At 60.6% G+C, this 13284-nt stretch overlaps 1 protein-coding gene and 1 long non-coding RNA gene across 5 annotated transcripts in view; both read left to right on the top strand.

The window, feature by feature from the left end:
• GSE1 (Gse1 coiled-coil protein) overlaps positions 1–13284 on the top strand; it is a 100719-nt gene that overhangs the window by 34861 nt on the left and 52574 nt on the right. For all 4 annotated transcript variants that reach the window (XM_068203154.1, XM_068203157.1, XM_068203155.1 and 1 more), the window contains exon 2: positions 285–447. In XM_068203154.1, coding sequence (XP_068059255.1) covers positions 285–447 — 163 coding nt within the window. The remainder of the gene's footprint in view (positions 1–284; positions 448–13284) is intronic.
• LOC137481426 (uncharacterized) lies at positions 4219–13236 on the top strand. Its single transcript, XR_011003493.1, has 2 exons — positions 4219–7605; positions 7653–13236. It is a non-coding gene; the product is annotated as an uncharacterized lncRNA (long non-coding RNA).

Raw genomic sequence — 13284 nt, 5'->3', positions numbered from 1 at the left:
AGCTGCCGCCGGCGGGCGAGGGGACGCTGCTTTGATTCATGTCCTCACCCCCCCTGCAGCCTTTCTTGTCTGGCTGTGCTGGGAGCCATCGGCCGGATCCAGCTGTAGCCCCACGGCGCGGGCTGGCGTGCGGCTCCCGTGCTGGCCACGTGCACCGGCCGGCAGGAAAACAAAAGCATCTTGTGTCCGTGCGCCCCGAACCCCCCCGTGCCCCCCACCCGGGCCGGCACTGCTCCTACCGGGAGAGGCAACGGCGCTGAGTCTCTGTCCTGCTTCTCTTTCAGGCGTCCTCTTCGTCCCTGGAGACAGCCGCCACCAAGCCTGTGGCCGGTGAGTCCCGGCACCGGGTGGCCAGCGCTAGGGAGAGCCCGGGAACGGGCAGCACTGTCCCGGACATCGGCCAGCGGACGCCTTTGGATGCGGAGGGTGCGGACGCTGGAGCCACAAGTAGGTGATGCGGGGGGATACTGGAGGGTACTAGGCTGCCATTGCCAAGGGATGTCCCCAGTCCCACTGTGGGGTGACCATCAGCCCAATGTGCTCCTTGGGACTCCCGGTGAAGGCTCATGCCCAGCGGCTTGGGGTTGGGATCCAACAGCCGCAGCCCCGCTGGGAAGGTGACCCCGACAGCACCGCAGTCCCTGCCCGCCATCCCCGGGGCCGTGAGTCAGACTGTGGGTGCCACGGAGAGCCGCAGTGTTGGGCTGGCTGTGCTGGGGAGCTGGGGAGCCCCCGGGGCTGGGATGGACCGCGGCTCCAGGTACTTGGCCGCCCTGTCCGTCAGGAGCAGCAGCATTTTTAGGAGAGGTATCACGCGTGCTTCCCGCCTGCCGCCTCCCTGGACCGGCTTGTTTGCCAGTCCTTCCCGGCGGGCGCGCCGGGCCATGTTGTGCTGGGCCATGCCAGGCTCCTTTGATCCGGTAACAACCGCCGATGCCGGTTCCTGGCGTTGGGCTGGGAAGAGTCAGGAACCGCAAGGTGCAGCGGGCAGGAAGCTGAGGCAGGCAGGGAGAGGCAAGGGGCAGCCTGCAGGGCCAGGGGGCTGCTTGGGGGTGAGGATTTGTGACCCCTCACATTCCCTAAGAAGGATACTTCTCAGGAATGCAGTGGCCCGTGTCACCCATCGATCAGCCCCACAGGGATTTGGTTGTGGTTGGTTTGGGGACCCTGCAAGGCGCTGTGTCCCCCGGGGGGGCCAGGATGCATTTACAAGCTGCTCACAGCCCAGCCGGCAGTGGTGTGGAGGCAAGCTGGGAGCCGTGGCCTGGAACGGGCCCGCTGGAGTCAGCCCGGGATTTATTACCCTGCCAGTGGCTGCCGGGCAAAGGTGACAGTGACTAATGGCTTGTTACACGCCTGCCACATCTCATCTGCGTGCCGCGTCCGGCTGCTGCGCTCCCAGCCCTGCTGTGCGTGCAGCCTGAGCTGTGTCCCTTCCTGCGGGGGACACAGGGGTGACCCCCCCTTTGCCCCTGCGGGTACCTCGGCCAGAGAGGGTGACAATGACAGCTGGACAGCTTGGCATGGGATCTATCCTCGTGCTGAGCATGGAGACCCACACTGTCAGCGTTCCTTGTGGCCAGGCAGAGCCCGGCTAGCATCTGGGGGAGCACCTCAGTATCTTGGGGGTGGTGACACATCCCAGGGTGTCCTGCTGAGCTTCGTGTGACACACGGGACTTCCCAGTGCACAAAACCCCTTTGTGGTTGCCAAACCATGAGGCACTGCTCTGCCAGCACGGTGTCAATCCCATGCCAGGGTGGCTGGGCTGGGATGCCGAGGGGATCCTGCGTGCGTGTCCGAATGGATGCTGACGGAACCACAAATGCATTCACCAGGAAAATTAAAAAATTAACAGGCATTGGCTCGCTCTAGATTAGTAAAGGCAGGAGATAAAAGCGGCTCTTTATACCTTGTGAGAATTGCTGATAAGGGCATTTGTTCCTCTGTATTCTTTAAAAAGAATGCAATAAAAATTTAAAATAGAACGGGAAAAGGGAATTGGGGGGGGAGAAGCACGAGGAGGGTGGGGGGGAAGCACGAGGAGGACTGGGGGGGTGGCGGGCAGCAGTGGCACCGCGGCAGCACTGGTGTGGCGGGCACTGGGGCCTGTTGGAAGAAGAGGAGGAGGATGGAGGGGATGCAGAGACAAGGGTGAGCTAGAAAGGGATTTTGGGGGATGTGTGTGTGGTGGCATGGCATTTTGTTTGGGGACGGCTGGGTGTCCCTGTCATGGCCTGTGTCTCCTCTTGCAGAGATGCCAGTTCATGGCTGGCAGTGCCAGGACAAGATTCCTCACTGAAGCCTCCTTCCTGCCCGAGGGAGGTAGGGGTCCGGCCTGTCCCAGCCAGCTGAGCCTGTCTGGCACGTGGAGCCGACTGGTGTGGCCGGTGAATGATGGGCAACTTCCTCCTGTTCGAGTGGGCTGAGCCCCACCCCACTCGTGTCACTGATGTCCCCAAGCCCGGGTGATGGTGGGATGCCACAGGGGTGACCACCACCATCCCCACCTGGGAGGGACAGTGCTGTTCCCTCTCCCACGCCTGGTGCAGGGGGTGCCTGGGGCATTGGGGTGCCCCGAGGGGGATGCCCTGGGAACACCCCTTATTTCCTCAGGGTCTGGGCTCAGGACCACCCTGGGTGCTCACTGTGCTGGGCCGCGCTGCCACCCTTGAGCCCCAGGGTATCTTGGAGCAGTTTTGGGGTGGGGGTCAAAGGCCTGGATCCCACCCCAACCCCTTGCCCCCACCAGTGCCTGGCACAGGCATCCCCCCATCTCTACATCTGGGGCGGGGTCACCTGTGCGCCGTGATCAGGAGTGACACCCCCATCACCCTAATTCTTGGCACGCCGTGGAAGGACCGAGACCCCGCGGGACCCCCCCGCACGGGGGGAACCCCCATTCCCGGTGAACTCCCGGTGGTCCCGGGTGCGGGGGGTTCCGCCCCCTGCCCAGCATCCCTGTTTTCGGAGCGCCCCGTGCCTCGCTCCCGGTGCCCGCCGCCCCCGCCCCCGCCGCCCTGCCCTGCCCTGCCCGGCCCGGCCCCCGGTGAGTCACGCTCCAGCCGTGCGGCTCTCGGGGCGGCGGGCGGGCGCCGAGGGAAGCAGGAAGCGGCGGGGGAAGGCTCGGCACGGCTCGGCTCGGCTCCGCTCCGCTCCCTCCGGCGCTGCCCATGGAGGAGCGCAGCCCCCGTTGGACAGCGCGGCCCGCGGGTGAGTGACCCACCCCCCAACCCACGGGGACCCCCCCCCACCCAGCAGCGCCGTGGGGAGGGGGCAGCGGGGTCCCCCCCGGGGGGCAGTTGTGCTGGAGGGGTGGGATGGGGCTGGTGTGACCCCGCCGCTCGCAATCCCCGCCCCAGCCCCTCTGCTGGGGGGTTCTGGTGTGGGGGATGGAGGTCACCCGGGGGTTGGGGGACTCTGTGGTGTGGGGGACAGAGAGGTCACCCTGGGGCTGAGAGAGACTGTGCTGTGGGGGATGGAGGTCAGCCGGGGGTTGGGGGACCCCATGATATAGGGGGTGGAGGTCGCCCTGGGATTTGGGGGCGCGGTTGTTTGGTGAATGGAGGTCACCCTGGAGTTGGGGGACCTCACGGTCTAAGGGGCAGAGGTCGCCTTGTGGTTAGGGGAACGCATGGTATGGGGGATGGAGATCACCCTGGTTTGGGGAACCCCGTTGTAAGGGGAGCAGAGGTCACCCTGGGTCTGGAGGAACCCATGGTTTGGGAGACCAAGGTCACCCTGGGGTTGAGAGACCCCATGGTTGCCCTGGGGTTGGGGTTCCCTGTGATGTGGGGGATGGAGGTCACCTTGGAGTTTGGGGACCCCATTGTGTGTGGACTGATGTCACCCCAGAGTTGGGGGATCCCGTGACACAGAGGGTGGTGGCCAGACTGAGCTTTGGGGGTCACTGTTGTTTGTGGGATGGAGGTCACCCTGAGGCAGGGGGACCCTGTGGCCTGGAGGATGGGAGTTGCCTTTGGCTTGGAGGCCCTTACTGTGGGAGAAGTGGAGGTCGCCCTGCTGGAGGGGTACCCCATCAGGGGGGGGACAGAGGTCTCCCCAAGCTTCAGGTACCCTGTGATGTTGTGGACAGAGGTCACCCTGGCCTTGGGGGACCCCGTGATGTGGAAAATGGAGGTTGCTTTGGAGTTGGGGATCCAGCTGGGGAATGTTGTGGGGAGATGAGACCCTCTGGGTTCTGTGGCCTCAGGGTCTGGGGCCAACTGAGGTGCTCAGTCCCCATGACCCACATTCCAGAGAGACCCTTGGGGTCATTTCCCATGGCTGGCAGGGCACCGGGTGGCCCTGACCTTGACCCTTCTCCTTGCCTTGGTGCCTATCCTTCTCACAATGCAGGCACACAGGGTGCAGCGTTGAGACCCTGCCTCAGTTTACCCACCAATATTTCTGGACACCCAGGACCGCCAGAGCTGGGGAGGGACCGTGTTGCTGACTGAGCCGGACGTGAGGAGCCTGGGCACCGCACCCTGTGCCGGGGTGATGCCGCGGCCCCGGCGTCTCGCCTGCCTCCGCCTTTAATGCCCTGCTCCGTGCTGGCTCTTCCAGCCCTGCCTGTGCTGCCTGCCGTGCCCTTCGCCCTGGGGCCGCTGGCTCACCATGCCCTGCCGTGTCTGCTCGGCATGGTGACATGGGTGCCAGTCCCCAATGGGTGGCATCTGTCAATTGAGTGCCCCATTGGTAGCATCTGTCCCCAAGCCCTGGGCAAGCGCCCACTGCCAGCGCTCGGGGCAGCAGGGGGGAGCGCCATGCTCTCTTCATCCCCATCCCCATCCTCCTCCCGTGGCGGAGGGCACAGAGCTGTGGGCGCCGCGTGGGTGCCCGCTGGGCCACGAGCAGGATCCAGATCCAGGGAGGGAGTTAATGGAGGGAGAAGGCAGCGGGAAGCCAGCGCCTCTTCCTGCAAGGGCGCGCGTGCGCCGGCGAGCACCGGGGTGAGCCCGTGTGGTTTGTGGGTGTGAGTGAGCGAGGCGTGCGCCCGGCAGCCTGGTTGTGTGACCTGCCGGGGAGCACGATGGGCACGGCGCCCTGGCAGGGCTGGCCGGCCACGGCCAGCGGGTCTCACGGGGCTGGGGGGTCGGCGTGCAGGGGGGGCTGGCCGTGAGCACACGCGTGCCTCTGTGCGTGACCCCGCGCTGGGGGCACGCCGGGTGCGTGTGCCTGCACGTCCCGGTGCGCATCCCGGTGGGACTGCGCTCCTGTGTGCGCACACGGGGCCTGTTCTGGCCGGTGGAGGGGGGTGAGCGTGTTGGCTGCAGGGCAGGGAGCTGCAGCGAGGAGATGGTGGCTTTGGCGGGGGGCCAGGCTGCTGTGGGGCACAGGGAGGGTGCTGAAGGACGCAGGACAGTTTATTCCTTCCTGGCACGCCGGTGGCTGGGACAGGGGTACAGGCTGGGGGGCAGCTTGAGGAGGGGGTGTTAGTTTTAATGTTAGTTTTAATCGCTGCTCCTCTGTTTGTTCCCAGCCCTCTCCCTCACCCTGCTGTCTGGCCCGTGGGAGGTTGAGGCCTGGAGGGGCTGTTCCTGGGGGGTTTGTGGCTGTGCCAGCCGTGTGGGAGGTGGTGGTGCTCTCTCCAGCATCAGGGCACGGTGCCATGGGTCACACCTCTGTCCCGGAGCCCTGGCACCGCCGCCAGCTCCGGGTGTAAGGCATGGCCTTGCTGTGGGCAGCAGCAGATAGCCCCTGCCATCACTGCCCAGTGGGGGCACCCAGCCCAGACCACCGTGTGCTGGCAATGCTGGGGTGCATCACCCACCTGTGGGGTGCTGGGTGCCCCCGAGGGGCTGTGGGGCAGCCCCGCTGAGCCCCGAGAAGGAGCAGCCGGGACAGAGCTTGGCCTGTGGCTGCTGCCCGGGCAGGCTGCCAGGGGGATTGCCCTTGAACTGGCCCTTGCCATGCCTCGTGCTTCATGCCCCGGGTGCCCCACGTCCCCCCCATGTCCCCCCACCCCGGCACCCCACTGCCTGCCGGCGGTTGCACCGCGGGGCGGGAGGAAGCGCCCCAGAGCTCCCGCGCCCGTAACGGCGGCCGCCTTATCTCGGGGCCTTCTGGGCCCCCCCACCCCTTATCAGCCACGGCCGTTGGCCCTGGCTGGGCTCGCAGCCCCCCCTCGGCCCCCCCAGCCCCTGCGGGGTCAGCCCTTGGGGGCGGCCGCTTGGCAGCCTGCCCCCTCGATCCTTTTTGAAGTTTCAAATCCATTTAAGTCAAGAGGAGGGAAAGTTATTGCCTCTAAAGCCCCTTGCGTTGAGCAGTAAATCCTCTTTGCTGGGCCAGCGCCCGCCTCCGAGCACCCGGGGGACCGCGGGGGTGACTCCCGAGGCGGGGTGCAGCCTGAATGTGTGTGTCCCCAGCACCCTGCAGGCGGGTGCCTTGTGTCGGGGAGGGAGTGGGAACCCCAAAACACGGTCAGTGTGGGGTTGGGGTTCCTTTGAAACCCCCCGGCTGAGCAGGCAACAGCATCACTGCTGCTTGCCCACCATTAGCTCACTGCCTCCTTGCTCACCCCGATTTGGCCCAGAAAAGGGGGTTCCCCTTGTGACATCAGTACGCTGGTGTCCCCAGCAATGTGGCACAGCACCCCCCCTGCTGCCGTGCACCCTCTTTGAGGCCGATGCAGCAGGAGCGGGATGTGCTGTCGGCACGCTGGCGTGTTTTATTTGATTTCCTTTCTCCCGAGCTGGCAATATTTAAATATTAATGCCTGCCTCTAATTGCTGGGTCAGAGGAGCGGGGCGGCGCGGGAGCGGGTGCAGGGGCGGCTGAATTTGTTGTCTCGGGGAGTGTTTGCCGAGGAAAAATGTTTGTGCACACACACATAATTTTACTCCCTTGGGATTTACTTGGCCTTGGGAGTGGTGCGGGGGGGGGAGGCTGAGCTGTGATGCCACCGGGCCATCATTTTGCAGCAGGGCACCCACCCCCCGCATCCGGGGGCCCTTCTCCCGCGCCCGCAGAGGGATTGTTAATAGCAGGGGAGGGGGGTGTTTTATTTTCTCTCCAGGCAGCGCGGCGTCAGATGCTTGTGTGCTCGCTTCCTGTAATAAAGCGACCGCCGGCGCGCTTGTCACCTGCTCTCTGTTGTGCTGCCAAGCGCAGACATGCCGCTTCTCGCTGCGGGCCCTGGCGTGCTCCCCGCTGCCGCCGCCGCCGCTGTGCCCGCCCCGGGCGCTCGCCCCGTGCCAGCGCGGCGGTAGCAGGTGTTTGGGCAGGGTGTGATGGTGCCTGTTGCCGCACGCCCCGTGCGGGCGGGGGCCGTTTAACTGTTCCTCACCGCGGCCGTGCCCCCTTTGACGCCCTCCCTGCTTGGCACGGGGGTGTCCCGCTCCCCTGCGAGCGTTGGCGCTGCTGTTCCCCCGCGTTGGGGCTGCGCCGTGGCAGAGCCAGCCCAGCTGCAGGCAGGTGGCTGCGGTTGTCCCCAGCTGTGCCGCGCAGTTGGAGCGGGGAGGTCCGTGCAGCGTGTGCCACGCAGGGGCTGTGCAAGCTGCTTTGGCACTGCTGTTGCCCACCGTGCTGTGCTGTACCGTGCCGTGCAGCTGGCTTGGACACCAGGCTGCTGCTCGCTGTGCTGTGCAGCCGCCTTGGACCGTCCACTGTGCCATGCTGTCCCTTTGCATGCACAGCCCTGGTGCCAGCACCTTCCCAGTGCTGTTAGGGGATTTTTCCCCACTGGGAAATCGCTCTGCTCCCTTTTGGATCCCTCACTGGTTTGCCAGCCCCCGTAGCCGTTGGTCCTTGGCTGTGCAATCTCCTTCCTCCTGCCCGCATGGCACATGAGCCATCCTGGTTAACCGGAGTTTGCTGGGTCCTGCTCCTGTTAACCCCGGCCAAGGGAGTTCTGTACCCTTGAACCTGGCAGGGAGGCTCCTTGCAAGGGGCTAACACGGGGTCTGCTCCCCACCGGCAGCCTGCAGCGTGGTAGATGTGGGGTTTAGGGATGAATTACACCCAAATAGCCCCCGTGGAGGAGGCAGGCTGGGTTTTCCTCCTTCCCACCCGCATCCTGCCCCGCTCCAGCCCCGGCTCCCGGCGCTGCCTTTGTTTCCGCTGTATAACAAGATGATGGGTTAGGGTCAAGCTGTGGGTTCATAACTTGTTGGAAGACTTTGCCGAACAATAAAGGTGTCTGCCTTTATATCTGCTCGTATTTTATCTGCGCCACGGCCTTTCCCCAGCGCCGGCCGGGATTTATGGCGGGGGATATTTGAACGTGTCGAGGCAAGCTGGGGAAGCCGAAGCCGACCCCCTCCCCACGCCTTTGCATTCAGTGCCTGGGCGCTGAAATATTTACCTTCCAGCTCCTCTGACAGTTCAAGCCGTCTCGTGAAGCAAAGGTTATTGAACTGCGAATGTTATGACATTACATTTTTGTGTCTGCACTTTCTAGATGCGTGATGCAGCCTGAATGATAAGTGATCTCAGGGTTAAGGGTGGGGTTTTTTTTTTCCCTTTCTGTTCCTTTCCCTCCCTCCCTGCTCTCCTCCCTGAGCTGTCAGCTCTGCTGGCGCATGATAACACTCCCTTTTATTGCCCTGCCTTTGCATTCCTGCTGCTGGGCTCCCTGCAGTTGAGGTGGGTGCTGGGAAGGCGGGAGTGGGACATTTCCAGCTCAGAAGCCTGGCTGCCCTGGTGTGTGCCTCAGTTTCTCTAACCCCCATGCCATGAGTGGTCACCCATGCCAGCAGCCCCTCTTCATGGTTGGTATTCCCAGTGTAGGGAAATGCTGCAGCCTGTATCCCACCAGGACCACAGAATCACAGGGTAGTTTGAGTTGGAAGTGACCTCAAAGCTCCTCTCATTCCAACCCCCTGCCATGGGCAGGGACACCTTCCACTAGTCCAGGTTACTGCAAGCCCCATCAAACCTGGCGTTGCCATGCCGTGGGGCAGGAGGTGATGCCCAGTGTCACTGGTGCCAGTCTGTGCCACGGTGCCCATCTTGCAGCCACATTAGTGGGATTTTGGGGTGCTGAGGTAGACAGAGCCTCTGTCTGTCAGGGCTCTGAGCATCTCATCAGCTGTCCCCACTTGAGACGTAGCATGCTAGGTGGCCAAGTGGCCAGGGGGACAAGTGACAGCAGGCCTGGGCTGTCCCATACACACTAGAGGGCAGCAATATACTGGATCAGTGGGCTGTGCTCTGTCCCTGGGGGCATTGAGGGGTCTGAGCCCCCAGATCTGCCCTGGCACAGTGGGTTTGCAGCGGGGGCACACGTATTTTTCAGGTGTGCCTAAGCAAAACCATTGCAGCAGGATGAGGGCCCTCCAACCTCTCGGACCCGCAGCATCATTTCATCCCAAGAGCAAATTAATTAAGTCATTCCATAAATTTGGCTGTGTTTGCTGCTGGTGAAATACATCTGCACCTCCATTCCCCCCTGGCTTTTCCCTGGGCTCCCCCTCCCTGCTCAGCTCCCTGCAGGAGTCAAGATCTCACCCTGCAGCGCCTGGAGATTTCCATGGGCTCAGGGCTGGCCGAGCATCCCAGGTCGGGGCGGCTGCCAGCGCTAACAGAATCCAGCTGTGCTGGCGGGCAGGGGGGGCCATGGGGAAAAGGGGGGGGGAAAAAAAGAGGTCAGGGCCCGGGAAATTAAATGTTCATAAATGTAGGCCCGAGCGCTTAAAAAGTAGGGCAGTGCCATTAAATCTCATTAAAGTTTAATACCTATCAGTGCCACTTCAGGCAGCCCTTGGACATTGCTTTAATTTGATGGGTGTTAAGGGAGAATTATCAAATAATTGTGCTGGCTGGGGACTTGCTTTTATCATGTTACATGGAAAGCTCTCCCGGCTTTGTGCCGCACATCAAAACAGCGGCGGGTAGGTATTGTTCTGGGGAGGGGATGGGGGCAGCTGCAGGGGCGTCCCCACTGTCCCCATCGCCCTCAGAGGTGGCAGGAGGGATGAGGGACACCGGATCAGGTTGTTACAGGGATTAGTTGCCCCGGTGATCAGATTTTTCTGCCCAAATTTAACCCATCTGCCCCCAGCAGGGGTTTGCTGCCCCAGGCTGGCCGCCTTGAGGGTGGCATGGGGACAGGGAGAATCCTGCCATTGTCCCCATGGGTTCTGTCATTATCCCTGTGGGCCCTGGCAGTGTTCCCATGGGTCCTGTCACCATCCCCGTGGGTCCTGTCCCCATCCCCCTGGGTCCTGCCATCATTCCTGTGGGCTTTGCTGGTGTTCCCATGGCTCCTGCCACCATCCCCATGGGTCTTATTGGTGTCACCAGGGGTCCTACCATCCTTCCCATGGGTCCTGCCAGTCTCTCCATCAGTCCTCCTAGTGTTCCCATGGGTCGTGCCACTGTCCCCATGTCCCAGCAGGGTTGTGCCACTCTTCCTGCACTTGCTACCCCAGGATGATGCCAGTGTGTGGCTGTGGGTGCTGCCAATTAATAGTAATTTTTGGAGAGGCGGTGGGGTCTGTGGGGAATTGCAGACGGGAGGAACCGGGGATGGCCAGCTCCGTGCAGAGGCGAGGACATGGGCCCATGCATTTTTTATAGAGTGCACCTGGGGTTATTTTTATTTCTTTCTATTTCCTTCCTCCTCCCCTCACTGTAAAAGTCCCTGTTGATAAAGAATTAGTGCCAGGTCGTTAGTCCTGGTTTTTATGAGATAAACCCAGGCACAAGGTGCTGTCGTGTAAACGCCGGGGCCAGGGGAGCGCGGGGACGGGGAGAGCGGAGCCGCTGCCATGAATTATTCAGCAGCTCCTGATTTCACATTATTCTCACTGATACTTTTACAACCTGTCAGTAAATACAAAGATTCTACATTATTTATAGAAATGGACCCGAATTGGGTAGGAGAATTTACTGTTGCTATTATTAGGGGCTGCTCAGCGCCACGTTAATGAGAGCCGGATGGTGGCAAATGCCGCTTCCTGTGGGCGCAGTGTCCCCCGTGTCCTTCCGGGTGCCACCTTGCTCCCCAAGGATCACTGTGTCTCCTGTCTCTCACTGCTGGGGCTCCATGGGTTTGGGCTCTTTGAAGGGGGACATCTCCTTCCTAAGGGATGTCTTCTTCCCTGGGACATCTTCCCAGTGATGCATCCCTGCAGGTGACGCCTGCCCTGGGACATCTGTGCCAGGGAGGTGACCTTCCAGGGGGGTGACATCTTCCCAGGGATGTCTCCTTCCTAGGGACATCTCCTTCCCAAATATGTCTGCTTCCTGGGAACGTCTTCCCCAGGACTGTGTCTTCCTGGAGACATCTCAGACACATCTCCCTCCTGAGTATCACATCTTCCCAGGGACATCCTCTTCCTGACACTTTTCCAGAGACACCTCTCTGTGGATGACACCTTCCCAGGGACATCCTTGCGGGGGATGTCTCCTTCCAGGAGATAATATCTTCCCAGAGACATCTTATTCCCAGGGACAACTCCCTGTAGAAGACACCTTCCCAGCAAAGTCCCCTTGCTGGGGACATCTCCTTCCAGGGATGTCTTCTTCCTGAGCACATCTCCTTCCTGAACACATCTCCTTCCCAAAGACATCTGCTTCCTGGGGACATCTCCTTCCCTCATTTTCTCAGGGTCATCCTCTTCCTGGGGCTGTGTCCTTCCCTAGGACATCATCTTCCCTGGGACACCTTACCAGGGACATCTTTGCTGTGGATGTTTCATTCCAGGGGATGACAACTTCCCAAGGACACCTCCTTCCCAAAGACATCTGCTTCTTGGGAACATCTTCCTGAGAATGTCTTCTCCCTGGGGACCACAATTTAAGGAACATCTCCTTCCTGAAGACCATGTTTTCCCAGGAAGTTCTTCCTAGGGATGTCTCCTTCCCAGGTGCCAGCCCTGGGACACACATCTCTGCCAGAGGAGGATGCTTTCCAGTCACGATGCAGTTACATTTCTGTCCCCATCCAGTGAATTGTTCCCACCATCCCTCCTGGCTCTGCATCCCACCCTGTGGCAGGAACTGGAGGGGCTCCACTTTCAGCCTGTCCCCCCCTTCCCATCATTTGCCTGTCGCCAGAACAGGAGCCATCCCACCCACGCCCCCCCCAGCCCCCCGGATCCCATCTGGGCTTCCCGCATCCCTGATGTGACAGCTCCAGGGAGGTGGAAAAGCATTGCATGGGGTTGGGAAGCCCCGAGGAGGGGGGTGCTGGGCTGTGGGTAAACCGAGGCACGGCGGTGATGGAAAAACCAGGAGGAAACCCAAGCTGTAATGGTTTGTCTGCGGTGTCCTAAGGTGGCTGCTCCCAGGCTGCCGGTGACAGGTTTATTGGCAGGCAGGCCGGGCTGGAAGGATTGTGGGCTATTTACAGTGCTGGGGCCGTGACTTTGCGAGCAGACAGTTAACATAAATTCACATGATGGATCAGTTATCACTTCATTGAACTGGTGGCGGATCCATTGAAGGCTGTGCAGTAACATACTGTTTCCTGGCTCTGCGCAGCGCTGGGATACATTAAATACACTTTATTTATAGCTTACCATTGCTGCACTGTGGGCAGGAGAATGCAGCTTTTGCAACTATCATCTAATTTTATGATGAGCATTAAAGCAAGGCCTATAATTTGCACCTTTTTATTCATTAGACACTGGTGCAGCCATAAGTCAAGAATGCCCAGGGATTTAGATGCAGATCCAGAAGATAAACTATTGACAAGCCAGATGTATTTTTACATTAGTGTGCCTTTACAATAGTTTATGTTGAGAGTGGAATATAAATTGCATTATTAAATACGAACCACTCTTGTAACCGCTGCTCTTCCTGCGTCTGTGGAGGCAGGGTGGGATTCGGAACCGCAGAGCACGGAGACTTTGCCTAATGGCTCCAGGTTGGGGGGGGAATGTTATTTTGGCTTATTTTATCCATGGATATGCTGATGCATCAGAGCAGGGGTCTGTCTCAGCGCTGTCCCTAGGAGGAGGCATCCTGAGGGATGAAGAGATGTGGGATGTCAGAGCAAAGCCATCCCAACCACGTGCCCCCAGCAGGGACCTCGGCTCGGCCGCTGCCACCCAGCCAGCAGCGAGTTAAATCCTTTTGTTTCTGAGGCAATACAGTTTATATTATGAGCATGAATAAAAGATGGTTGTGCTAGGGGTAGCTGTCAGGATCTTCGCCGCCTATAAAGGCTTCTACTGTATCTTGACAGTAAAAGACTGTGTTTGGGGACTGATGTGGTTTCTCAAAGGAGCTAAATAAATAAGGGACGCTTATTTTTACACCAGTAAAGGCTGCTGGAAATTTAAAGCCCTGTTTATCTCGCTGAAATCATGGTGTTTATTGTTATCTCGTGGA

This window comes from Anomalospiza imberbis, chromosome 12, assembly GCF_031753505.1.
Source record: "Anomalospiza imberbis isolate Cuckoo-Finch-1a 21T00152 chromosome 12, ASM3175350v1, whole genome shotgun sequence".
Lineage (NCBI taxonomy): Eukaryota > Metazoa > Chordata > Aves > Passeriformes > Viduidae > Anomalospiza > Anomalospiza imberbis.
Note: the sequence above shows the minus strand (reverse complement) of the source record. Positions and strands in the feature narration are given on the sequence as shown.